Source organism: Rhinopithecus roxellana, chromosome 21, assembly GCF_007565055.1.
Source record: "Rhinopithecus roxellana isolate Shanxi Qingling chromosome 21, ASM756505v1, whole genome shotgun sequence".
NCBI lineage: Eukaryota > Metazoa > Chordata > Mammalia > Primates > Cercopithecidae > Rhinopithecus > Rhinopithecus roxellana.
Window position 1 is genome coordinate 57,837,750 of NC_044569.1, and position 26,178 is coordinate 57,863,927.

Here is a 26,178-nt window from a genome sequence, read left to right on the forward strand (position 1 = left end):
TTGCATTACAAAATGCTGCAAAGATAAAGTACTGCTGGAGACACAGCCAAAGGTAATGAAGTCAACAGGCCCCTGTGAAAAACTTCAAGCCAGCAATCAGCAATTGTTCAAGCCCAAGTACTAAGACTTTGGACCCTGGGAAAGTCATTTCCTCCCTCTGGTCATCAATTTCTATTTTAAAATAACCAGCATCCAAAAAAAATCCCTCTCCTTGGCCGGGCATGGTGACTCACACCTATAATCTCAGCACTCTGGGAGGCAAGGTGGGTGGATCATTTGAAGTCAGGAGTTCAAGACCAACCTGGCCAACATGGTGAAACCCCGTCTCTACTCAAAATACAAAAATTAGCCGGGCGTGGTGGTATACGCCTGCAGTCCCTCCTACTCGGGAGGCTGAGGCAGGAGAATTTCTCGAAACCAGGAGGCGGAGGTTGCAGTGAGCCGAGATGGAGCCACTGCACTCCATCCTGGACGACAGAATGAGACCCCATCTCAAAAAACAAAAAACAAAAATCCCTCTCCTTTATTTAGCACTTACTGATAAAATAATCTCAAAGCAGCTTACCAAGTAAAATTCTATGAATATGTTGTTTGGCAAACCTTACTGGATCCCACTTCCTCTAGAAGTAATACCTATTTTTTCTTAACTTAGTCTTCCACCAAGTTTCGGGCCCTTCCTCCAGTGACTGGGTGTGGTGAGCAGAGAGGGTTGCCAGAGCCCTCATGGGGGTTAAGGTTAGTCTGCTGACACTACCAAGAACGGATTTCAGTTGTTTTTCTCCATCAACCTCTGATGTCGGTATCTTTAGTCTAATTTTTTCCAAGTGGTTTTTCCACTCCACTGTGCTGCCTCTCAAAGGCTCCCGAGTCAGCCCACTTCAGTTAAAACTGCTATGTGTTCTACAGAGGAATTTCCCTACAAGAGAAATGTGTTGGCATAATGAATTGTGTAAAAAGATACATAATCTAAATTGTAAACAAAAACTAACATAAATTAAGACCAGAGTTTTATATCAACCTTGTTCCTTTATCAAATGAAAATAAACACAGAATTATTAAAAATTTTAAAGCTGGGATATTATATAATTGAAACACTACACACAAGCTGAAGGTGCTACCTCATTAGGTAGAAAATACTCATTAAGCTGGGCACGGTGGCTCATACCTGTAATCCCAGCACTTTGAGAGGCTGAGGTGGGTGGATCACTTGAGGTCAGGAGTTTGAGACCAGCCTGACCAACATGGTGAAACTCCATCTCTACCAAAAATACAAAAAAATTAGCCAGGTCCCACCATGGTGGCAGGTGCCTGTAATCCCAGCTACCCAAGAGGATGAGGCAGGAGAATCACTTGAAACCAGGAGGCGGAGGTTGCAGTGAGTCGAGACCATGCCATTGCACTCCAGCCTAGGCAGCAAGAGGGAAACTCCATCTTGAAAAAAAAAAACACAAAAAATCTCATCAAACAGATATACATGATAGTTACATGTAATCACCAGTGAATAAAAAGATTTCCCTGAGATTGCTCTTCAATTCTAAAACATGAGATAGAAACTGCAAAACAGCCTAGAATTTGGGGAAGTGCTAATAAGGTTAGAAATCACGGTAAAGGTCAATATGAGCTCTGTAGATTCCCCATCTGCTATGATGTATATAATACAGGAGGAGACGAGAAGCTGCTGAGGGCAACTGACAAATTGCATTATTAATACTGCCTACTCCAGTTAAAATATTAAAATAATCTACCTCAGGCCGGACACAGTGGCTCACACCTATAATCCCAGCACTTTGGGAGGCCGAATAGGGTGGATCATCTGAGGTCAGGAGTTCAAGAACAGCCTGGCCAACATAGCAAAACCCCGTCTCTACTAAAAATACAAAAATTAGCCAGGCATGGTGGCTCGCACCTGTAGTCCCAGCCACTAGGGAGGCTGAGGCAGGAGAAATGCTTGAACCTGGGAGGTGGCGGTTGCAGTGAGCGGAGATCACACTACTGTACTTCAGACTGGGTGACAGAGCGAGACTCCATCTCAAAAAATAATCATCATCATCTACATCTTCATTTATAAGTAGGAATAAAGAAAAACTACCAGATTAACATAATCCCTCAAAAAAGAGTGACCAAGCTAATGCCATACATAAGGGGAACTATGTGGCAAGCCAGAAAGATACCTCAGTTCCTAACTACTTACTCTTTTCAAAGCACTGCAGGCCCCAGTTCCTGGTCCTGTATTCCTGGTGAAATCATGTAATGCCTATAATTAAATCCACTTTTATTTCAGAGACTAATGGATTTCTCCCTTACAAGAGAATGATTACAATAACACCTAAGCTAAAGAAATCAAATTGAGGGCCGGGCGCGGTGGCTCAAGCCTGTAATCCCAGCACTTTGGGAGGCCGAGACGGGCGGATCACGAGGTCAGGAGATCGAGACCATCCTGGCTAACACTGTGAAACCCCGTCTCTACTAAAAAATACAAAAAAAAAAAAAAAAACTAGCTGGGCGAGGTGGCGGGCGCCTGTAGTCCCAGCTACTCGGGAGGCTGAGGCAGGAGAATGGCGTAAACCCGGGAGGCGGAGCTTGCAGTGAGCTGAGATCCGGCCACTGCACTCCAGCCCGAGGGACAGAGCGAGACTCCGTCTCAAAAAAAAAAAAAAAAAAAAAAGAAATCAAATTGAAAATCAACTATTAAAAGAAATAAAGAAAATGCAACATTCCAAATTCAGGGAAAACATCTCCCTAAATGTTCCTATTATTATACAACAAAGATTTAAAATAAAGTAATCAATTAAGGAAGCAAAAAAGTAACAATAAAATAAACCGAAAGGGCTGGGGAAGAGTTACAGGGTAAAAACAAAAACAAAAACAAAAATTAATTAGAAAACAAAATGCAGTGAAGTTAGACGCACAAAAGGGAAAGTAAACAAATGTATGGTCTTATAAACGAAAAAAAAAAAAAAGACCAAAAAACTAAACAAATTTATTTAAACCAAGAAAATAGCACATACAAGTATATATTCTAATAACTTAAATACAGACAAAAGTGGTTTCCTAGAAAAATATAAATTACTCCATCTGATTCAAGAAGAGGTATATTGTCTTGCCCTCCCTCCACATCCAAAAACATCTACCCAAACAGGACAGCTTCATGAATAAATTCCACCAAGCTTTCAAGGAAAGGATGGAATTCTGTTCCTTAAACTGTTCAAGAGAATAAAAGCCAGGGAGTCAAATACATACATGTTAGAAGACAAATATAGAAAAATGCTGAACACAAAACACAAAATTCAAAAAACACGCAAATTATTGGTTTTCAAACTTCAGCAGGAGAAGACCACCCTATCCAACCAAACTTTTAGGCAAAAGCCTATTAAACGGTGGGCCTAGTATACCATCCATTCTTTCTCATTTCTCAACATGGACCATAAGAAGTCTTTGTGTAACACAATTTATAAACCAATATTAACACATCAATATTTCCTGTGAGTGTAGGCACAAAAGTCCTCAATGTACCCAATACAGTTTAATCTACCAATATAAGAATGGTTTAATATAAATTAAGTAAATTACTTGGTTAAGATGATTTCTATCCTTACAGTCACAAGATTGAATATTTATGTATAAAATTATACAGTATATGGAGTTTCCTTTCAAATAATTTGAGGAAAGTAGGTGGGGACATATACGACAAAAGATTGGAGTTGACAACTTCTGAAGCTGTGTACTGGGGACACGAAGAATTTTCTATCATTGTAAATTTAAGAATGTTCCGATAACTTAAAAGTTTGCTTGAACAGGGGAAACTGGGTGTGGGGCACATGGGGACTCTACTATCTTCCTAAGTTTTCTGTAAATCTAAAAGTACTCTAGATTTCATTAAACAAAAACTGTTAGTCTGTTTGAAGGTAAAGTAAAACAGTGATTATGGTATAAATACTATTTTCCATAAAAGGAACCCAGACTCTTTGGGGAAATGGGTGATTGCAGGTCTGGGGCAGAAAATGCACAAGATGAGCCTAGAACATTTTATCGTACCAGAAAACAGAGAAGCTATCAAAGACCACAGGGGACTTGTCAGAAGGGCAAAGAAAGCATCCAGAATGGGCTCCTAGTAGCCTAAGATGAGAAAATTAGAGCACCAAAAAGAGTTACAACTGCATTGGATTCAAACCGATTAAATATAGTAATGTTTCATTTTATTCATAACAATACTTTAAAAATCACTGATCTCCGTTAAAGGATGTTAAGGGAAAAATTCATCATTATTCTGAAAACTGATAGAGACAATGCAAAAAGATTTTTGGTTTGAGTAGAAAAGCCATATGATTAACGGGCTAAATGCTAGAAGAGCGTTTGATAAAATTCTATTCATTCCTGATGAAATCTCTCAATAAACAAGAATAGAAGGAAATTCTGTTATCACAATAACTGGTATCTGTCAGAAAGCAATAGCTAATATGCTAAAAATGAAACACTAAATCACAAAGCTAAGACTTCTAAAACGTATACTATGTTCTGTCATTTGACAGTATTCCAAAAATTCTAGATAATACAAGGCAATATAATTTGAGGGGGTTATTTTGAGACAGGATCTTACTTTATTGCCCAAGCTGGAGTGTAGCGACACAACCTTGGCTCTCTGCAGCCTCAACCTCCCAGGCTCAAGTGATCCTCCCACCTCAGCCTCCACAGTAGCTGGGAGGTCAGCCCAGCTAATTTTTACTTTTTGTAGACGGAGTCTCCCTATGTTGTGCAGGCTGGTCTTAAACTTCTGGGTCCAAGTGATCCTTCCACCTTGACCTCCCAAAGTGCTGGAATTATACGTGTGAGCTACTATACCAAGGCAACGTAATTTTTTTTTTTTTTTTTGAGAGAGAGAATATCACTCTGTCACCCAGGCTGGAGTTGCAATGGCACTATCTTGGCTCACTGCAACCTCTGCCTCTGGGATTCCTGTGCCTCAGCCTCCCAAATAGTTGGGATTACAGGCACAGACCACCACACCCAACTAAATTTTGTATTTTTAGTAGAGACAGGGTTTGCCAAGTTAGTCTTAAACTCCTGGCCTCAAGTGATTCACCCACCTCAGCTTCCCAAAGTGCTGGGATTACAGGCGTGAGCCACTATGCCCAGCAAGGCAATACAAATTTTTTAAAAGTAACATTTACTATTCACAAATGACAAGACTCTCTATATTAGAAATATAAGAGAATCCACTGAAAAATTCAACCCAACAATATCAAGGCAAAACATTGAATTTTCCGTATATCAAATACATTTTCAAGTGACTGAAAAAGACTACTGAAAAAACCTAAGTAACACAAAAACATAAAATGCAAAAGAATAAATTTTTAAATTTTGCAAGAGGTACATTAAACTACAGAATAAAAGCAGCTTTGAGGCCGGGTGTGGTGGCTCACGCCTGTAATCTCTTTGGGAGGCTGAGGCAGGTGGATCACCTGAGGTCAGAAGTTCGAGACCAGCATGGACAACACAGTGAAACCCCATCTCTACTAAAAATACGAATATTAGCCGGGCGTGGTGGGAGGGTGCCTGTAATCCCAGCTACTTGGGAGGCTGAGGCAGGAGAATCGCTTGTATCTGGGAGGTGGAGGTTGCAGTTAGCCGAGATTACACCACTGCTCTCCAGCCTGGGTGACAGAGTGACACTCCATTTCAAAAAAAAAAAAGAAAAAAAAAGCTTTGAATAAATTAAAGAGACTGCATCACACATGTTACTAAAAATACTCAACACTGAAAAGGTATCAATTGTTTCCAAGTTATAAACATAAAAAAACTCCAATGACTGGTTAATGAGTTGGAGAGTTTAACAGACCAAAACCTTAATAAAAAATTAAATAAAACAGATGATATGGCAGATGAATAAAATGAACAAAAACAAAGGGGTAAGGGAAACAAAAAGTGAAGAAATAGAGGATTTGCCATTTTAAAGGGGGAAGGCCTCACTGAAATAGTAATTGAATAAGTAACTGAAGCAGGAGGAAAGCACTCTATGGATATCTGAGGAAAAGCATTCCAAGGCATTCCATAGCAAATGCAAAAGTCCTGAAGACAAAAGCAGGCCTGACACATTCAATGAAAGTGAAATGCAAAAAGCGCACCACTGCTGAACCAGAGTAATCTCGAGGAATGAGCATTTGTCGTTATTCGAGACAGGGTCTTGGCTCAGCTGCCCAGAGTGCAGTGGTGCAAACACCGCTCACTGCAGCCTCAACCTCCTAAGCTCAAGTGATCTTCCTGCCTCAGCCTCCAGCGTCACTGGGACTACAAGCATACACCACCATGCCTGCTAATTTTTTTATTTTTAGTAAAGATGAGATTTCATTATGTTTTGCACGCTGGTCTCAAACTCCTGGGCTCAAGTGATGCTTCTGCCTTGGCCTCCCAAAGTGCATAAGCCACCATGCTGGGCCCAGAATGAGTATTAAGACCACAGAATGATGTTCGTTTTTCACAGAAAACAAATGTGGGGAGGGACGTAGTCAACTAAACAAACCTTTACTATATGAAGTAACAGTATCAAATTTGTGAGGTTAAGAAAACACAGATCTCATCCTGAGAGCATCAGGAAAAATATAAAAATAAGTAAGACAGAATGAAAACGCTGAGCAATTAAGGCATATAAATTGGTAGTAGGGTGCAAGGGTGTACTTTGGGAGGCCAAGTGGACAGATCACTTGAAGTCAGAAGTTTGAGATCAGTCTGGTCAGCATGGTCCAACACCAACTCTACTAAAAAACACAAAAATTGGGGGGGCATGGTGGCTCACACCTGAAATCCCAGCACTTTGGGAGGCTGAGGCAGGCGGATCACTTGAGGTCAGGAGTTTGTGACCAGCCTGGCCAACACGGTAAAACACAGTCTCTACAAAAAATACAAAAATTAGTTGGGTGTGGTGGTGGGAGCCTGTAATCCCAGCTACTCAGAGGCTGAGACAGGAGAATCGCTTGAACCCAGGAGGTGGAGGTTGCAGTAAGCCGAGATTGCGCCACTGCACTCCAGCCTGGGTGACAGAGCAAGACTCCATCTTTAAAAAAAAAAGATAATATAGGCAAGGCACAGTAGCTCCAACCTGGTAATCCCAGCTATTTGGGAGGCTGCGGGAGGAGGATCACTTGGGCCAGGAGTTCAAGACCAGCCTGGGCAACAAGTGAGACCCAGCTTCTGCCAAAACAAACAAACAAAATAATGTTTTTAATTACCACGGCTTGGTGGTGCTCACCTGTAGTCTTGATTATTTAGGAGGCTGAGACAGGAGGATACCCTGGGTCCAGGAGTTTGAGGCTGCGGTGAGCTATAATCATGCCAGTGTTCCCAGCCTGGGTGACAGAGTAAGACCTCATCTAAAAAATACATAATAGAGGCTGGGCACAGTGGCTCACACCTGTAATCCCAGTACTTGGGAGGCCGAGGCGGGTGAATCGCGAGGTCAGGAGTTCGAGACCAGCCTGGCCAAGATGGTGAAACTCCATCTCTACTAAAAATACAAAAATTAGCTGGGCCTGGTGGCAGGCACCTGCAATCCCAGCTGCTCAGGAGGCTGAGGCAGAACTGCTTGAACCTTAGAGGCAGAGGCTGCGGTGAGCCAAGGTCGCACCATTGTACTCCAGCCTGGGTGATAAGAACAAAACTCTGTCTCAAATAATAGAAAAAAAAAATAATAAAGAAGAACTAACAACAATTCAATATAATTTCTTCCAGAAAACAGAATATGAGAGAACATTCCCAAATTCATTTCATGAAACTAATATTACCATGATACCAAAACAAAGACAACACAAAAAATTAAACTACAGGCTGGGTGCAGTGGCTCATGCCTGTAATCCCAGCACTTTGGGAGGCTGAGGTGGGCGGATCACCTGTGGCCAGGAGTTCGAGGTCAACCTGACCAACAAGGAGAACCCCATCCCTAAGAAAAATACAAAATTAGCCATGGCACATGCCTGTACTCCCAGCTACTTGGGAGGCTGAGGCAGGAGAATCGCTTGAACCTGGGAGGCGGAGGTTGTGGTGAGCCAAGATCATGCCATCACGCTCTAGCCTGGGCAACAAGAGCGAAACTGTCTCAAAAAAAAAAAAAAAAAAAAAAATTAAACTACAAACCAATATTCATCATGAATATAGACGTTAAAATCCTTAAGAAAATATGAGCCAATAAAATTCAGCAACATATAAAAAGAATTAAATACCATGGTCATTATGCACCATGACCAAGTGGAGTTTATTCCAGTATGCAAGGCTGGTTCATTATATGCCACTGCTGCTCAGCATTTTCACTGTCTTATCTATTTGTTTTGAGATCTATAGAATACATCATATTAACAGTTACAAAAAAACAAATCATATTATCAAATCAATCAATGTGAAAAAAGCATTTCACAAATTCAACACCTGTTCATGAGTTAAAAACCCACAAAAATAAGAACAGAGGAGAGCTTCCTCAATTTGATAAACAGGTCTACCAAAAAAAAAATTAAGCCAATATTATACTCAGGGGTGAAAGACTGCTTTCCCTCTAATAATTGGAACTGAGGCAAAGATGCCTACTATCACCACTCATTCAACATAGTACTAAAAGTTCTAGTTAGCAGAATAAGAAATGGAAATAAAAGGAATAAGAGTTGAAAGAAAAAAATAAAACTATATTTGTAGATAGAATGATTGTTTACATAGAAAATCTCAACAAATTTACAAAACAACTCCTAGAACTTGTGAGTTCAGCAAGGTCCCAGGATATAAAATCAACACACAAAAACCAATCCCATTTTTATACACTAAAAATCAACATGTGAAAACAAGTTAAAAACATCACCATTTATAACACTCCAAAGAAAATTAAAATACATATGTAAAAACGTAACAAACATGTACAAGACTTATATGCTGAAAACTACAAAACACTGAATAAAAAAAATCTAAGAAAATCTAAAAGCTGGGCACAATGGCTCACGCCTGTAATCCCACCAGCACTTTGGGAGGCTGAGGTGGGCGGATCACTGAAGCCAGGAGTTCCAGACCAGTCTGACCAACATGGAGAAACCCCGTCTCTACTAAAGATACAAAAAAAATTAGCCGTGCATGGTGACACATGCCTGTAATCCCAGCTACTTGGGAGGCTGAGGTAGGAGAATCGCTTGAACCTGGGAGGCAGAGGGTGCAGTGAGCCGAGATCGTGCCATTGCACTCCAGCTTGGGCAACAAAAGCGAAACTCTGTCTCAAAACAAAAAAAAAGAGGAGAAAAGAAAATCTAAATAAATAAATTCTTCACAGACTGGAAAACTCAACACAGTAAAGACGTCAACTTTCCCCAAACCGATATATAGGTTTAATATAATTAGTATCCAAATTCCAGCAAGATTTTTGTAGATACAGATGAGCTTATTCTAAAATGTGTATGAAAAGGCAAAAGAAATATTAATAGAAGAGGCAAAACAATTTTTAAAAAGGACAGAGGGAGATGAATCAATCTATTCCATGTTACAACTTAGCTAGGATTGACAGACTGCGTGGTTATTAGTGGGCAGGTAGACACACAGATGAAGCGAACAGAATACAGAACCTAGAAATAGACATACACATATATATCCAAATAATTGTTGATAAAGGTGTAAAATTAACTCAGTGGAAGAAAGACAGTCTTTCAATATATGGTGCTGGATCAACTGGACACCCATAGACAGAAAAATGAACTTCCACTTAAGTCTCATACCTTATACAAAAGTAACTCCAAATGGATCACAGAGTCTAATGTAAAAATAAAACCACAAAACTTTTTTTTAATAAGCAGGAAAATCTTCAGGATCTAAGACTAGGCAGAGTTCTTAGATTTGAAACTAAAAGCAAGATCCATAAAAGGAAGTATGACACACCACACTTCACGCAAACTAAAACTTGTGTTACTGAAAAGACTCCTTTAAAAGTATAAAAAGACAATCAACAGATGCAAAGAAAATATTAACATTTGCAAACACGTATCTGACAAAGGACTACTATCCAGGATATACTTAGAACTCTCAAAACGCAACAGGAAAAGAAAAAGAATTCAATTAGAAAAAGGACAAAAGACACAAAGAGACATGTCATGGATGGGGATATTACAGATGGCAAATAAGCACACAAAAATATGTTTAGCATCATTAGCCATTGGGGAAATGCAAATAAAAACCTCACTGAGATATCACTAGATACCTACCAGAATGGCTAAAATGAAAAACACTGATAACACCAAATGCTGGCGAGGATGCAGAGAAACTGGATCACTCCATACATTGCTGGTAGGGATGTAAAATGGTACAGCCACTCTGGAAAACAATTTAGCAAGTTCTTTAAAAACTATACATACAATGACCACACAACCCAGCAACTGCACTCCTGGGCATTTATCTCCGAGAAAGATGTGTGCATAAGTTTACCAAAAAAACCTATGCACAAATCTTTATAGCACTTTTATTCATAATTATCAAAAAACTGTAAACAACCTAGATGTCCCTCAACAGGTGAATGGTTAAACAAACTATAGTGAAATCATATCGTGGAAAGCTATTCAGCAACAAAAAGGGATGAGCTGTTTATACACAACAACTTGGATGAACTTCCAGAACTATGCTGAATGAAAAAGCCAGACCCAAAAGGTTACATACTGTGTGATTCTATTTATGTAATATTTTTGAAAAGATAAAAATCATAGAAATGAAAAAGATGAGTGAGCGCCAGAGAGTGAGGGAACTGGATGAGACAGGAACAAGTGTGACTATAAAATGACAATACTTTGGAGGGAGGGATCCTTGTGGTGATAAAATGGTCTATATCTTGATTGTGTTAATGTCAATATCCTGGTTGTGATACTGTACTAAGGTCTTTAAGAAGTTAACTCTGACAAAAACTAGAGAAAGAGTACACGGAATGTCTCTGTATTATTTCCTAGAAATGCAAGTGAACTGACAATCATCTTAATTAAAAGTTTAATTTAAAAACTATAAGGAGTAAGACTATCAGACTAGATTTTTAATTTTCTTAAAATTCAATGGCATTATATTCGAAAGAGATAAAACTGAAATAAAAGGACACAAAAATGTAAGGGTGAGGCAAAATTTTTTAAATTAGGCAAAACTGACAAAAACAAAAATAATCTAGAAGGCCAGACGCAGTGGCTCACGCCTGTAATCCCAACACTTAGGGAGGCCAAGGTGGGCAGATCACCTGAGATCAGGAGTTCAAGACCAGCCTGGCCAACATGATGAAACCCCATCTATACTAAAAATACAAAAATTAGCCGGGCATGGTGGCGGGCACCTGTAGTCCCAGCTACTCAGGAGGCTGAGACAGGAGAATCGCTTGAACCCGGCAGGCGGAGGTTGCCGTGAGTCGAGGTTGCACCACTGCACTCCAGCCTGGGTGACAGAGCAAGACTCCATCCGTCTCAAAAAAAAAAAAAAGAGATGGGGGTCTCACTATGGTACCCAGGCTGGTCTCAAACTGTCGGACTCAAGTGATGCTCGTGGTCCACCTCAACCTCCCAAGGTGCTAAGATTACAGGATTATGGTTCTTTCATGTGCTAGTAATAATGTTAAAATACGGTTTAAAAATCAATAGAACTACAAAGAAAAATGAAAAATAAAACAAAATTCTAGTAAAAAATTAACTCTGCTCTTAATAAAAAATAAAGATAAGAGATTTGAACAACATAATTAACAAGCCTACATACTGGACATATATAAAACTGTACCAAAAACCAGGCAATATTCTCTTCATGTACAAATAAAAATTATTCAAATGGATCACATTTTTAATAGTCTAAACATATTTCAAAGAATTGGCATTATACACACCAACTGGCATCACACACAAACATGCTGCCTAACCAAAATGCAATTACAAATCAATAGCCAAATCAACTACAGGAACTCTCATATGTTTGGAAATTAAATTTTTAAATAGCTCATAAGTTAAAGAATTCACAGTGGAAAACAGAAAAACACAAGTAAAAATAACGGAAATATTACACACCAAAACATATAACAAGGAGGCAATACACAGACATTTTATGATCTTAAACATCTAGGTTAAAATGCTGAAAATTAATGACAGGCATCCAACTTAAGAAATTAGAATAAAAGAACAGAACTCCAAAGGAAATACAAGAAAAGAAAAGAAGAGCAAAAATTAATGAAACAGGGGAAGGATACACTAAAGAGCATAAACAATATCAAAAACTTGATTCTCCGAAAAATCTTTAAAAACTGGCAAAATTTTGGCCAAAAATTATCAAGAAGAAAAGAAGGCATTTGAAAAAAAGACAAGGGGATATTAACTACAAGTACCTGAAAATAGGAGATTAACATCTAAATGCTACAAATTCAAGAATGTGGACGAAATGAACTTGCTATAAAAGTATGAACTACTAAAACAGGTTTGAAACTTGAAAATATGAACAGTCCTACAACCAAAGCAATTGAAGCATTCCTCAAAGAAAACAATAGTAATAATTTTATGAGCAAGTTCTACTAAATATTTAAGAAACAGATCTTTCTAATGTTACATAAACTCTTCCAGAAGAGGAAAGGTATATTTTTTAATTATAGGCTAGTTGTACTCATTATGAGAGACAAAAATCCTAAATTAAATATCTCCAAACTGAGTCCAATGAAAAAAAGGAACAGATAGATCAGGGTTGAATTTATATCTGCAACACAAAGTTTGTTTAAATATTGGGAAAAAATTAATATAACTCAGCATGTTAACAGATTACAAAAGAGAAATACATAATTTTCTCAAAAGATGCAGAAAAAGCTTCTGATAAAATTCATGATTTTTTTAAATTAGCAAACTAAGAAAGGGAACATCCTTAACCTGAAAAGATTATCTATAATAAACCTACAGCAAGCATTATACTTAACTGTGAAACTTTGAAAGCATTCCCTTTAAAATCAGGAACAAGATCAGGATGCCCCCATCACAGCTTCTATTCAACATTGTACTGGAGATCCTAGCCAGCACATTAAGACAAGAAAAAGAAAGAAAAAAAAAGGCATAAGAATTGGAAAGGAGGAAACAAAGAGGTCATTATTCACAGATAGGACTGTCTGCATAGAAAAATCCAAAAGAAATCTAAAGATACTTTATCACAATTAGGAGTATAGCAAGGTTGTTATGCAAAGCCAAACTGTACTTCTATACACAGCAAAGTATAATTATAAAAAGTTAATATTTATGATTTGCTATAAAAATAATGTTGTCAGAAATAAATCTAACAAAATATTTGCAGTACTTTAACTGAAACTAACAAAATTTTACTGAAAGACGTTGTAAAAAACCTTAAAGAAATGGAGATTACAATGATCCTGGTTAAGAAAACTTAGCAGCAAAATGTAATTCTCTCCAAACTAATGTACAGATTCAATGCATTTCCCATCAAAATACCAACAAGACGTATGTGTATGGGAGGGAGGTATATAACATGAAAATATGATTCTAAAATTATGTGGAGAAGCAAACAATCAAGAAGTTCCTTGAACAACCACAAGCCAGGAGGACTTATGCTACTTCTGTGTCCCTCAATGACTGACTAGACTGTTTCAGACCAACTCTTCCTGTGAGAGCTTAACAACCGAATATAATATTAAAAAACAAAAATCTGTTTGAATGCAGGAAGCACTACAAAGGCAGTAAGGACCTGAGACATCAAGACTCTGAAAAGAAGGAGAGCTTGCAAAGCTGAGTTTCCTGATGCCTTCCCTGGAGATATTTGCCAATGGGAAAGGACAATGGAGAGGTTAAAAGTCCAGCAGAACTCTGAAAAGACTCAAAAGGCAGGGGAAAAAAGAGAAGGTATTTACAAAACATAACCAGCAAGAGATGGTTTTTCCAAGATGTATAATGAACTCCTATGAATCAGTATGGAAAAGACAGATGTCCCAATATAAAAATGAGTAAAAGACTTGGCAAGCCACTATACAAAAGAAATCCAAATGGCCAATGAGCACATTCAAAGGAGCTTGACATTATTACTTATTAGGGAGATGCAAATTAAAACCACTACACATTCACCACACTGTCTAAAATCAAAAGGGTGGACAAGGATATGGAGCAACTGGAACTCTACTATATCACTAGCAAAAAGGAATGAACCAACTACAACTACAGACACCACTAGGGATGAATCTTGCAAATGAAACACGAAAGAAAGGCAGAAACAACAGAACACATATACAGAAACAGAATACAGTTGACCTTTGACCATTATCCAATAACAATAACCTGTGTTATTCAAGGGTCAACTGTATCCTGTCAACTGGTTTGAACTGCGTAGGTCCACCTATACACATTTTTTTTCAACCAAATGCAGATAAAAAATACAGTATTTGCAGGATGTGAAACCAACATATATAGAGGGCCCACTTTTCCTATACATGGGTTCTGCAGGGCCAACTTCAGGACTTGACTACACATGATTTTAGTATTGGGAGGGTGGGTCCTAGAACCAAGCCCCCAGGTATACCAAGGGGCGACTGTATATATACTGTACAGGTTCCATTTATATAAAGTTCAAAAACAGGCAATACTAATCTGTTAAAGTTAGGGTAGTAGGTCGTTTCTGGAAGAATGAGGTTAGCTACTGGGGAGGGGAATATTTAGAGTGCTGGTAATGTTCTCTTTCTTGACCTGCCTGATGATTATTTTGAGAAATTTCATCCAGTTATAATTTCATGATCTGTATACTTTCTATGTGTATGCTATATATCAAAAGAAGTTTGGTTTTTTATTATAAAAAATATTATCTTACACAGAGATGGGGTCTCACCATGTTGCCCAGGCTGGTCTTGAACTCCTGGCACAAGTGATGCTCCCACCATGGCCTCCCAAAGTGCTGGGATTACAGCCTTGAGCCACCTCACCAGGCAAGAAGTTTGTTTGTGCTAGCAGCATAATCATCTTGTTTTAGTCACTGTAACTTTTTAACAATTTCTATAAAAACAGACTAACGGCCCGGAGTCCAGAACCCAAGCACAGATGAATGATGGCATCCAAACCAGTGAAGAAAAAAATTTGCACGAAAGGTGATGGAACAATTTATCATTCTTTGAAGAAAAACCATGCATCTTGGTCACCACTTCACACTGTATACAAAATCAACTCCAGGCGTATTAAAACCTTAAATGAGAAAAGTTAAAAAAACAAAAAAACAAAAAAACTATGCCTTACACTTTTACAATAACAGAAAATATCTTCAAGAACTCTGTTGAAAAATTTCTTCAACAAGGTTCAAAAGCATTATCCATAAAGAAAAGCCTGATAAATGCAATCACATAAAAATTAAGAACTTCTACTCATCAAAAAATGCATAAAGCTGGGTGCAGTGGCTCATGTCTGTAATCCCAGCACTTTGGGAGGCCGAGGCAGGTAGATCACCTAAGGTCAGGAGTTCGAGACCAGCCTGACCAACATGGTGAAACACCGTCTCCACTAAAAATACAAAAATTAGCCAGACGTGGTGGCAGGTACCTGTAATCCCAGCTACTCAGGAGTCTGAGACAGGAGACTCTCTTGAACCTTGGGGGCGGAAGGTGCAGTAAGCTGAGATCATACCGCTCCTCTCCAGCCAGGGAAACAGTGAGAGTCCATCTCAAAAAATAAAAATAAAAATGATTTAAAAGTGAGCCCAATTGAAAGGAGAAATTTGCACCACATACATCCAACTATTAATAAGACTATTAATAAATAGTTTCAATAAAACTATTAAAAATAATTAAATATAAATAAATATGCTAATTAAAAATAAAACTATTAAAAATAGTTTAATAAAACTATTAAAAATCAGTAAGATAATTTTTTTTAAAAATCTAGTACAAACATGGGCAAAAGACATGAATATGAATCTGAGAAAAGGGAAGAATGGCTAATCAGTATAGTAAAAGATGCTCAAACTCATTAGCAAAAGAAAATGAAAACTAAAAGGTGGTATTTTATACTTATGGGTAAAAACATTTTTTTTTGAGACAGGGTCTCACTCTGTTGCCCAAGCTGGTGTGCAATGGCATGATCACAGCTCACTGAAGCCTTGACTTCCCAGCTTCAGGTGATCCTTCCCACCTCAGCCTGCCAAGTAGCTGGGACTACAGGTGTGGGCCACTATGCCCAGCTAATTTTGTTTTGTTTTGTTAGAAATGGTGTTTCAACATTTTACCCAGGCTGGTCTCAAACTCCTGGTCTCAAGCCATCCACCCACCGTGGCCTCCCAAAGTGCTAGGATTACAGGCGTAAGCTACCATGCCCAGCCAATAAAACCTTTTGAAGTGTGACAAAAGTAGATGTTAGCAAGAAAGCTGAGTAATGAAACCTCCTGCATTGCTGGAGAGAACAAACACTGACACCACCTTCTTTGGAAGATAATCTGACATGATCCAATACTGGTGAATGTGCACATATTCTTATTAAATACCAGCAATTCTATTCCTAGAATCTCTACAGTGAAACATAGAAATATTCACATTAAGTGAGATCAACAAAGATTACAATATCAGTGCAGGTCAAGGTTTTTCCGCAAGATAAGTTTGGCGAAAATTTACAATTTTTTTTTCTTCATTTTCAAACATTTGGATTTAAGAAATATGGATGGCCGGGCATGGTGGCTCACACGTGTAATCCCAGCACTTTGGGAGGCCGAGGCGGATGGATCACCTGAAGTCAGGAGTTCAAGACCAGCCTGGCCAATATGGTGAAAACCCATCTCTACTAATAATACAAAAAAATTAGCCGGGCATAGTGGTGCATGCCTGTAATCCCAGCTACTCGGGAGGCTGAGCCAGTAAAATTGCTTGAACCTGGGAGAAGGAGGCTGCGGTGAGTCAAGATCACACCATTGCACTCCAGCCTGGGTAAGAAGAGCGAAACTCCATCTCAAAAAAAAAAATAAAACATAAATAAATTTTACATATGCATATATATTGAAAGTATAAAGACAGACAAGGAAAGACGAATACAAAACTCAGCACAGTAGCTACTCTCACTGGTGAAGGCGGGCATGGCTGCAGCGGATATGATCAAGAAAGGGCACTGTGCTAAAGTTACACTAATGAACTAGTAAACTGGCTAGTAATTACATGTATGTTTGTTTACAGACACCTTACCTGTTACAAACTTTTGTACTTATCAAATAACTTAAATATTTAAAAGACAAAAATTAGTATAGTATACCTAAATACAAACCCACTATTAGAGTCACCAATTCAGAGAAGTGTCTCAAGAACTCTAGAAAAATTAGCATCAGAGAAACTCAAGGTATTTTCCCATAAATCAAGGACAGGTTGCTATTTAAAAAGACAAATGAAAAAGATGACAGAAGAGCTCTTATAAATTAAAGATAACTACTGAAATAAATTGTACAGAAAAGTTCAAAGACAGAATCAAAGAAACCTTCCAGAATGTAAACAAATGCCATAGATTGTTGACTACAATTGTAGATTACAATCTTCTACAAGGGAATAACCATTGGATCTGCAATGGACCTCTCATTAGCACACCAAGTATTTTAAATTTCCACAGCAAAGCTTTCAAAGCTCTGAGGAATTTATAATTACACATGTAAACTTTCAATCAGGAACAAAGACAAGCCATTTTCAACATTCAAGAACTTAGAAAGTTTATCACCAGCATATCCTTCCAGAAACAACTATTGAAGACTGCATTCCTGTAAAATAAAAAAGGTATCTAAAAGAGAAAAACATGGGATCCAAATAACAATAGATCTAACCCAGGAGAACAATGTGAAGTAATCCCTGGATGACAGCTGGGTAACAGGTCTACAAAGCTTCCAAAATTAGAACAGGCAAGCCAAGACTCCAAAAAGTCTACCAAGAAAAGCTGAATGGTTACAAGATGAGAATCCATTATAATACTAAATTTTAAAAATAACTTCAGTGAGCCTTCCTCATTCAAGCAGGACTTTGTTATATTTCTTTTTCTTTTTTTGAGACGAAGCCTCGCTCTGTCGCCCAGGCTGGAGTGCAGTGGCATGATCTTGGCTCACTGCAATCTCCGTCTCCCAGGTTCAAGCAATTCTCCTGCCTCAGCCTCCTGAGTAGCTGGGATTGCAGGTGCCCACCATCACGTCTGGCTGATTTTTGCATTTTTAGTAGAGACAGGGTTTCACCACGTTGGCCAGGCTGGTCTCAAACTCCTGACCTCAGGTGATCCGCCCACCTCGGCCTCTCAAAGCGTTGGGATTACAGACATGAGCCACTGTGCCTGGCTGATTTTGTTATATTTATTTTTTAAGGATCACAGGTTTAACAGAAGTAAAGTTCCTCTATGGCTCCACAGTACTTGGTTCTACAGTAACCAATACTCATGTCAACATACATATGTTGACATGATGACAAGAGTGGCCATTAGTACTTAATTTCTAGAATTTTCCTGTAGAGGCACAGAAAACTTTAGAAGAGTTACAAAACATTATATAAACGCTGTAAATCTTGACAATGTAATAGTACTAACAAAAAACAAAGTCTGGGGCCAGGTGCAGTGGCTGATGCCTGTAATCCCATCACTTTGGGAAGCCAAGGGGGGGTGGATCACCTGAGGTCAGGAGTTTGAGACCAGCCTGACCAACATGGTGAAACCCTGTCTCTATTAAAAATACAAAAATTAGCCAGGCATGGTTGCAGGTGCCTGTAATCCCAGCTAATCACGAGGCTGAGGCAGGAGAACCGCTTGAACCCAGGAGGCGGAGGTTGCAATGAGTCAAGATGGCGCCACTGCACTCCAGCCTGGGCAACAAAAGCAAAATCCCGTCTCAAGAAAAAAGGAAAAAAGAAAACAAAGGCTAGGAGGGGAGGAGGGAAAAACAAAGGCAAGGTTTGGCTTTTAAATCCCAAAAGGAAAGGGATGGGTGTTATATCCTTTTCTGAAAGACCAGGAAGTGAGGAAATATAGTTGTCTCTCAGTATCTGTAGGGGGTTGGTACCAGGGTTCCCTGCAGATACCAAAAACCAAGAATGCTTAAGTCTCTTATATAAAACAGCATAGTATTTGCATATAATCTATACACATATTCCTATGTACTTTAAATCATTTCTAGATTACTTACAATACCTAATATACTGCAAATGCTATGAAATAGCTGTTATATTATAATGTTAGGGAAATACTGACAAGGAAAAAAGTCTGTACATGTTCAGTACAGATGTAACCATCCTTTTTTCCTGAATATTTTTGATCCAAGGTTGGTTGAAACCAAAGATAAGTCATCCACAGACATGAAGGGCCAAATGTACTGTCTAAAAGCGATAGGTCAATAAACAGAAATTTATAATAAAAAGTTAAAAATAACAGCAAAATTAGGAACAAAAATGTAACTGGTAGAAATCAAGGTCTAGGACAGGTGGAAAAATGACCTAAATTTCTTATCTACCAAAGAGTTAAGAAACATTTTTTTTGAGTTGAAAAAAATAGAGAGAGAAAGGCATGGTATAATATTTTTAGACTTTTGGAACAACAATGAAATACTAAAAACAAAACAAAAAATGGTTAAAAGCATAACGGGAGTGGAACTTAATGGAAAAGGGAAGATTTTCACTATTTTGAATTTTTTCAGTACTGTCTGCACAAATATTGCTTTCATTTAAAAAACATGAGAAATGGAAATGAGAGAATAAAAAATGTGACATCAGGTGATCCACCCGCCTCAGCCTCCCAAAACGCTGGGATTACAGCCTTGAGCCACTGTGCCCAGCCTATTTCACTTTAAATTAAATATATTTTGTTTCGAACGTGCTTTCATAGACATGATCTCAGGGGAAGCCTTGGAAATTTTTGTTGCGTCCCATAATAGCTTTGAATCATATGGAAGATTCTGTTATATCTATCATATCTACTAGTTTATATCCCTGCCCAATAAATGGGGAGAGGAGCATGATGAGGACCTCTAACCTCAAATCCCCCATTAACTTCCCATTCTCCCTCTGCATCCTAACAGCACTTGAAGTTATCAGGATGGTGACTCCTGGTAGGTGTAAGGTAACCAAACATTTAAGCCTTCCAGACAGAAAACCTTCTGTTACAGAATTACTTAAGCTTCTTAGCATGAAAGACCCAAATCTGATCTTCAAATTATGACACAAAAAAATTTACCCAGTTTGGTAAATGTTCTGGTTTACCCAGTATCTATTGATAAAGTTATCGCCGGCTCTCAGGCCAAATGTACAACCAGATTCTCACATGCACATTCACTCTCATTCTGAGACACACACAGAATAAATTCTCAATGCATGAAAAGAAGGGGATGAAGAATACAGAAGGGAGATCCTTTAAAAGAACATTCACTACAACAGATCCCCCTCCTCTCCACTGAGTGATGAGAAGTAGGGAAAGTAGATTAACCAGGTTAAAGTGTAGCAGGGACCTTTTTGTGAATGACTGCCACCAGCAGATCACAGTATTGGAAATATGCAACTGGAAGGGAACTATAAGGGTAAAGAAAAAGCTGCTCTGGTTAAAGAAGAGGTAAGTGATTCCAGGAACTCAACTCCTGCTCTCCTCCATCCCTGCGCTTAGCTCTTCTACAGACTTGTTTGAGACAGGGTCTCCCTCTGTCGCTCAGGCTGGAGTGCAGAGGCAGGATCAGAGCTAGCTGTAACCCAGAACTCCTGGCCTCAAGCCATCATCCTGCCTCCCAAAGCGCTGGAATTATAGGTGTGAGCTACCACACCCTGCCCTCCAGACCATTTTTGAAGGAGGAAGCAAGGCGGCAGTGACAGAAGTTCAGGCCTCAAATCTTATCATCTTGTCCCATATTAATTCACAACTCATTAACCCAAAATCTGTTCATTCACTAATTCAAAATCTGTTCATTCACAAACTAATCACTCCTTCAACTCCTAACAACATAGACGCCATAAATAAGCAACTGGCGAACTAATTTTTCTTTTTTTTTTTGAGATGGAGTCTCACTGTCGCCAGGCTGGAGTGCAGTGGTGCAATCTCCGCTCACTGCAAGTTCTGCCTACCGGGTTCATGCCATTCTCCTGCCTCAGCCTCCCGAGTAGCTGGGACTACAGGCACCCGCCACCCCACCCGGCTAATTTTTTGTATTTTTAGTAGAGATGGGGTTTCACCATGTTGGCCAGGATGGTCTCGATCTCCTGACCTTGTGATCCGCCTGCCTCGGCCTCCAAAAGTGCTGGGATTACAGGCGAGAGCCACTGCACCCGGCCGAATTGAGTAATTTCTTCTCTGGTACCTTGAAAGTTTCTAATATATAACACGTTATTGTAATCATCTTTGACTACACAGGCCATATTTTCCCTTTTCAGAGAACTTCCCCACTTCCTTTCCTTCAATCCATCAGGATAATCTGTTGATTAGGTTTGTGTGCTCTGACTCTAAGTCCCTGGCTATAGATGATTAGAACAGAAGTAGAGCCTGACCTAAACTCAGCCAATCAGATTCTCTCTCCCAGAAGAACTGGAAGAGAGGTAGGCTGGTATTCTGGTCACCTGGACTGAAAGGCAACAAGGTATAGAGCTGCCATATTCTGCTATGACCAGCCAAGATCTCTGGTACCAGCTCACATAGCAGTCTCCAAAACTGACCCCCTAACAGTTGCCTCATCTATTAACCAACCCACCTCCATCCCCGCCACACACACACATACAAGTTTAAAAAGCAAAGGCACAAGGGTCACCAAACCACACTGAGGATGACCTTTCCCAAAATTCCCTGCCTCCAGTATAGATGCAGCACTAGCCAGGATGTGAACTGCTCTGATTATACTTGTCCAAAATGAGTGGTTTTTGGAAGGGTAATGGAAATCTTCTCTGTGGCATATCAGCAGCCAAATATGTGGCATCCAGATCGGCTGACCAATTTCTCTACTGCCAAGAAGTTAGCCAACAAACTAATGCCCATAATTTTTCCTGGTCCTATAATTTACTTGACCATCACTAATAAATATATTTTGAACCAAGGACCATCATTCTGAGAATCCAAGATTTCTTTCTTCCCCTTTTCTTTCTATTCAGTTTTTCAGTCTGTTTTTCTTCCTTTATTATGTCACACAAGAAGGATGTTACCAATCATTTAATTTAGGATCAATCACAGGATGATGGCTAGAAGCTCCACCTAGAGCCCAAGGTACCAGAACAAAGCAATGTAGCTCGGGCTCTGAAAAGCCCAGACTCTAAAGCTACATGTCTAAGATTAAAAATCTCAGCTTTTCAAGTCTCAAGCTGTGTGATTTAAGTCAGGTTAACTTCTCTGTGATTTGTTTTCTTCAAAAAATTGTGAGAATTAAGTATAGAAAAAATGCTTAGACCAAAACCAGGCATGGAATAACCACTATATTAAAATGGGTATACACCATCATCATCATTATGGTCTGTAATGGGATGTAGGGGCGGGATACAGTTCATATTCAAGTGTAGGGTAACATGGGTCTGCACACAGCAGTTAAGGCAAAGAAAAGCAGATGATGCTTACTGCATGTGCCCAGCCTGTACCCCTCCCTCCTCTGAAAATTCTCCCCAGTTAGTCTCTGTTGGGCACTTCATAGGAATTGTGGGAGAGGGGCCATCTTCTAACAAATGCAAGAAGTAAAGACAGCTGATTTACAGGAAGAGAGGATGAAGCTGATCCACAAAACAAGAGAGAGGAAGACAAAGGAAGAGAAAAAAAGCTTCTTTGGTTTCTACCACTTTCCAGTTGCTAGTTGCACTCCAATCTGAGCACTGACTGCTTTTACTCTGCTCTATAAAGAGCGAGTAAATTCTCCGCTTTACATTAAGCTTTGGCCAATAACATTCACAAAAGTCTAATAAAAATCCTGGAAAGTTTTCATTAACAACAACAAAAAAAAACTTAGAAAACTTGTACACATCTGTTACTACACAAAAATTAAAACTAGATGGCAGGTAAAAATGAATATAACTTCAGAGTTCAGTCTTCTCAACCCATCCTAAATCTAACGCATGAATTTACAGAGGTGAGGCTCAGGGTTCCTTGTTTCAAAAGCTCCACAGGTGTTAAAAGCTCTACAGCTGGGTTTCTGAGCCACTAAAACCCTTACACTTATCAAATATGAACACCCTTTACCTAATCATGGTTCTCTGCATAAACTACTACGGGGCATAACATGTATTAATATGTGTTTACTGGGAACTTAATAATTATTTTTGAAATAGGAGGGAATATGGCAGGCACTGTGCAAACTCCAACAATCTCCGTTTAGAGCATAACATACATTCTTTTGCTCATGTCCACTAAGCAGGTAACCAGCCAACATCCTTCCCCCATCCCATCCCTTTGCGGAAAACAATAAATATACAAAACTGAACCTTTTACCGGATTCCTCTTCCTTATTTGAAAAAGAAATCGTAACATCGTAAGTGTTACACAAACGAGTTGTAGTAAATTTAATTTCAAGTTTACACTCACCTCTACTGTAAAATACATTTTTTTAAAAAAATCAGGGTTTCCGTCTGTAAACGTCTCATTTAATGTCGCCAGTAATTCAGCGATACACACAAAATAAATCCATCTCATTCGTCACAGTTTTGTTTTAGTTAAGGACTTTGAAGGTTATCAGTCTGGGGGGGAAGTCTTTTCTCTTCTACCCCCGTCACAGCCCTATTCCAAACCTCTGCTATACAAAGGTTATCAACAATAAAGTTATCTTGTTTTAAGGCTAAGAAGAAAAAAACATTTTTCCTCAGGAGTAAAAGGGGTGCACAAACCTCACAACATAGACTTTGCAGATTTCTTACTACAGCACTAAGAAAACATCGAGGTTTAAGGCCGATTATTGAAGGCAGGATTCCCCAAACACCAGGCTCCTCTCGAAGATGTTAGGAGGCATGGGTGGGAGAAGGGGCCTTTTCTCGTGACAGACCTGACTAAACAGTAGCATCAGCCATAAGAAGAGAGATTCCTAAACGCAACTTTACCTTTCAGAAAACAGTCCTCCACCAAGTGAGTAGCATGCAGACTTGCGAATCGCCACAGACACGTACACCCCGGTGAAGGTGGGAGATCAAACGTTGCTTCCCACCTCGGCCCTCACTGCGAACCGGGATGTCGGGTCCCCATGTGACCCTCCCGGAGGGCTCCCCGGTCCCCCGCGCCAGGTGTGCGGACCACGGGCAGCACTCAGGGGCCGGCTCGCCGCGGGCCAGGCCCGCCGCCCCCGCATCGCCCGCGCGCCCTCCGCCGGACCGCTCCCCTCCCCCGCGCGCTCGGCGCCCGTTCGTCCGCGGGCCGGGGCTCAGGGCTCCGCCAACCGGCCCCGGAGGCACGAGCAGGCTGCGGCCGGCGACGTTGCGGTTTCCCCACCTCCTCTCCCATCCCCTCCCCCGCGGCCTCCGCTCTCCACTCCCGCGCCCCCGCTTACCCTCAACTCTTCGAAATCCGCCATTTTATACCACCCGCGGGCGCCGCCGCCGCTGCCGCCGCACCCACTCCCGCTGCCGCCAACGACGCCGCCGCCACCACGGCCGCCGCCACCTCCACCACCATCCTGCACTGGGCGCCGCTTAAGACGCCGCGGCCGCCGCCGCTACCGCCGGGCCAGTCACGTGAACGGCGCGGGAGCCCCGCCCCCCGACGCGCCGAAGCCCCGCCCCCAGCGGTGCCCCCTGCCCACCCGCGCGACCGCCTTCCGCCCGCGCCTTCCGTCCGCCAGGCGACGGCTCCCGCCCGCGGCTACCCCGGCGTGCTGCCCAGCGGCCTGGCCCCGCGTCTTGCCTTCCCTCCCCGGCGGAGGACCCTGCGGACTGCCTAGAGCTGGGTCGCAACTGAGGCGTTATCCGCGGGCCTGGACTGGGGAAGTGGCGGGGAGGAAAAAGAGGCGGCCGGGACGCGTGTCAGGAGCATTCAGGAAGATTCTTACGTTACCCTTCTCGCGGTGGCTGTGGACGGAAAAGCCGCCTCAAATAAAACCATCCCCCAGAGTAGTTGTGGCGGAATTATCTAAATATCGGTAAGCTATTGTTCCCATCTAATGGTGAGGTTGTGTGACACCTTTTTGAATTGCTAATGTCCTCCAAGTACCAACCTTGCCGAGTTTTTCTGACTTTCAAGGACACCTGAAGGTCACGGACTGCAGAGTTGGGAGAGTTAGGGTTGGAGAAATGAAATAAGAGCGCTCAGAAGGGCCATGCTAAAAAGTCAGGGAAATCTGATAGCTAGGAAGGAGTCAAACACCAAGGCAGAGTAAGTAGATAGAAGCTTGATGGCCCCCCCGTAATGTGCAGATAAAGGATGAGGGAAGATGCTGATTCAAGACTGTCAGAAAAATCGCTGGATGGTGTCCAGGGTTCAATTTCCTTGAAGAATTGGATGGAACCCACCCACGAAAGGTCTTTAAAACAATGTAACTTTTAAGGCCCTATTTAATCAGCTTCGTACCTACTGCTTCTTCCCACTACCCCTCGTTTCATCCGCACTGCACTTCCAGGTCTTCCTTCCACTGCCCTGCCCCCGTACCCCACAAGTTTTGTTTTGTTTTGTTGAGACGGAATTTTTCTCTTGTTGCCCAGGCTAGAGTGCAATGGCACGATCACGGCGCAATGTCTGCCTCCCGGATTCAAGCGATTCTCCTACCTCAGCCTCCCGAGTAGCTGGGAGTGTACTTTTGGTAGAAATGGGGTTTCTCCTTGTTGGTCAGGCTGGTCTCGAACTCCCGACCTCAGGTGATCCACCCGCCTTGGCCTCCCAAAGTGCTCGAATTACAGGAGTGAGCCACCGCACCTGGCCTCCCGTCAAGTTTTAAGGCCTCTAAATGTTGATCCTTGAACCAAGAATAATTTCCCACTCTGTTCCTAACTCCTATTCATCCTTCAGGTTTCACTTTAAGTGTCACTTCCTCAGGAAGACCATCCTCACTCACATCCCACATTTTAATTCAGATTCCCCTGTTATGAGCTCTCCTAGGAACCTGAACTTTTTCTTCCTGAGATGTCTCCATGGTAATTATGTAGGTATTTGTGTGATTGTTTATTTGATATATATATGTGTATATATATACACACATACACATATATTGTTTTGGCCGGGTGCAGTGGCTCATGCCTGTAATCCCAGCACTTTAGGAAGCCGAGGCAGGCGGATCACTTGAGGTCGGGAGTTGGAGACCAGCCTGGCCAATATGGTGAAACCCCCATCTCTA

The 26,178-nt window shown here is 40.7% G+C and overlaps 1 protein-coding gene across 7 annotated transcripts in view; it reads right to left on the minus strand.

The window, feature by feature from the left end:
• The window catches only part of PIAS2 (protein inhibitor of activated STAT 2), a 106,234-nt gene extending 81,605 nt beyond the window's left edge, over positions 1–24,629 (minus strand). For 4 of the 7 annotated variants that reach the window (XM_030926005.1, XM_030926003.1, XM_030926002.1 and 1 more), the window contains exon 1: positions 24,403–24,629. In XM_030926005.1, coding sequence (XP_030781865.1) covers positions 24,403–24,426 — 24 coding nt within the window. In that variant the 5' untranslated portion in view covers positions 24,427–24,629. Of the gene's footprint in view, positions 1–10,214; positions 10,324–12,919; positions 13,009–24,402 lie in introns of all 7 variants that reach the window. The other 3 variants (XM_030926004.1, XM_030926007.1, XM_030926008.1) reach the window with 3 other exon arrangements.
• Between the last annotated feature and the right edge of the window lie 1,549 nt (positions 24,630–26,178).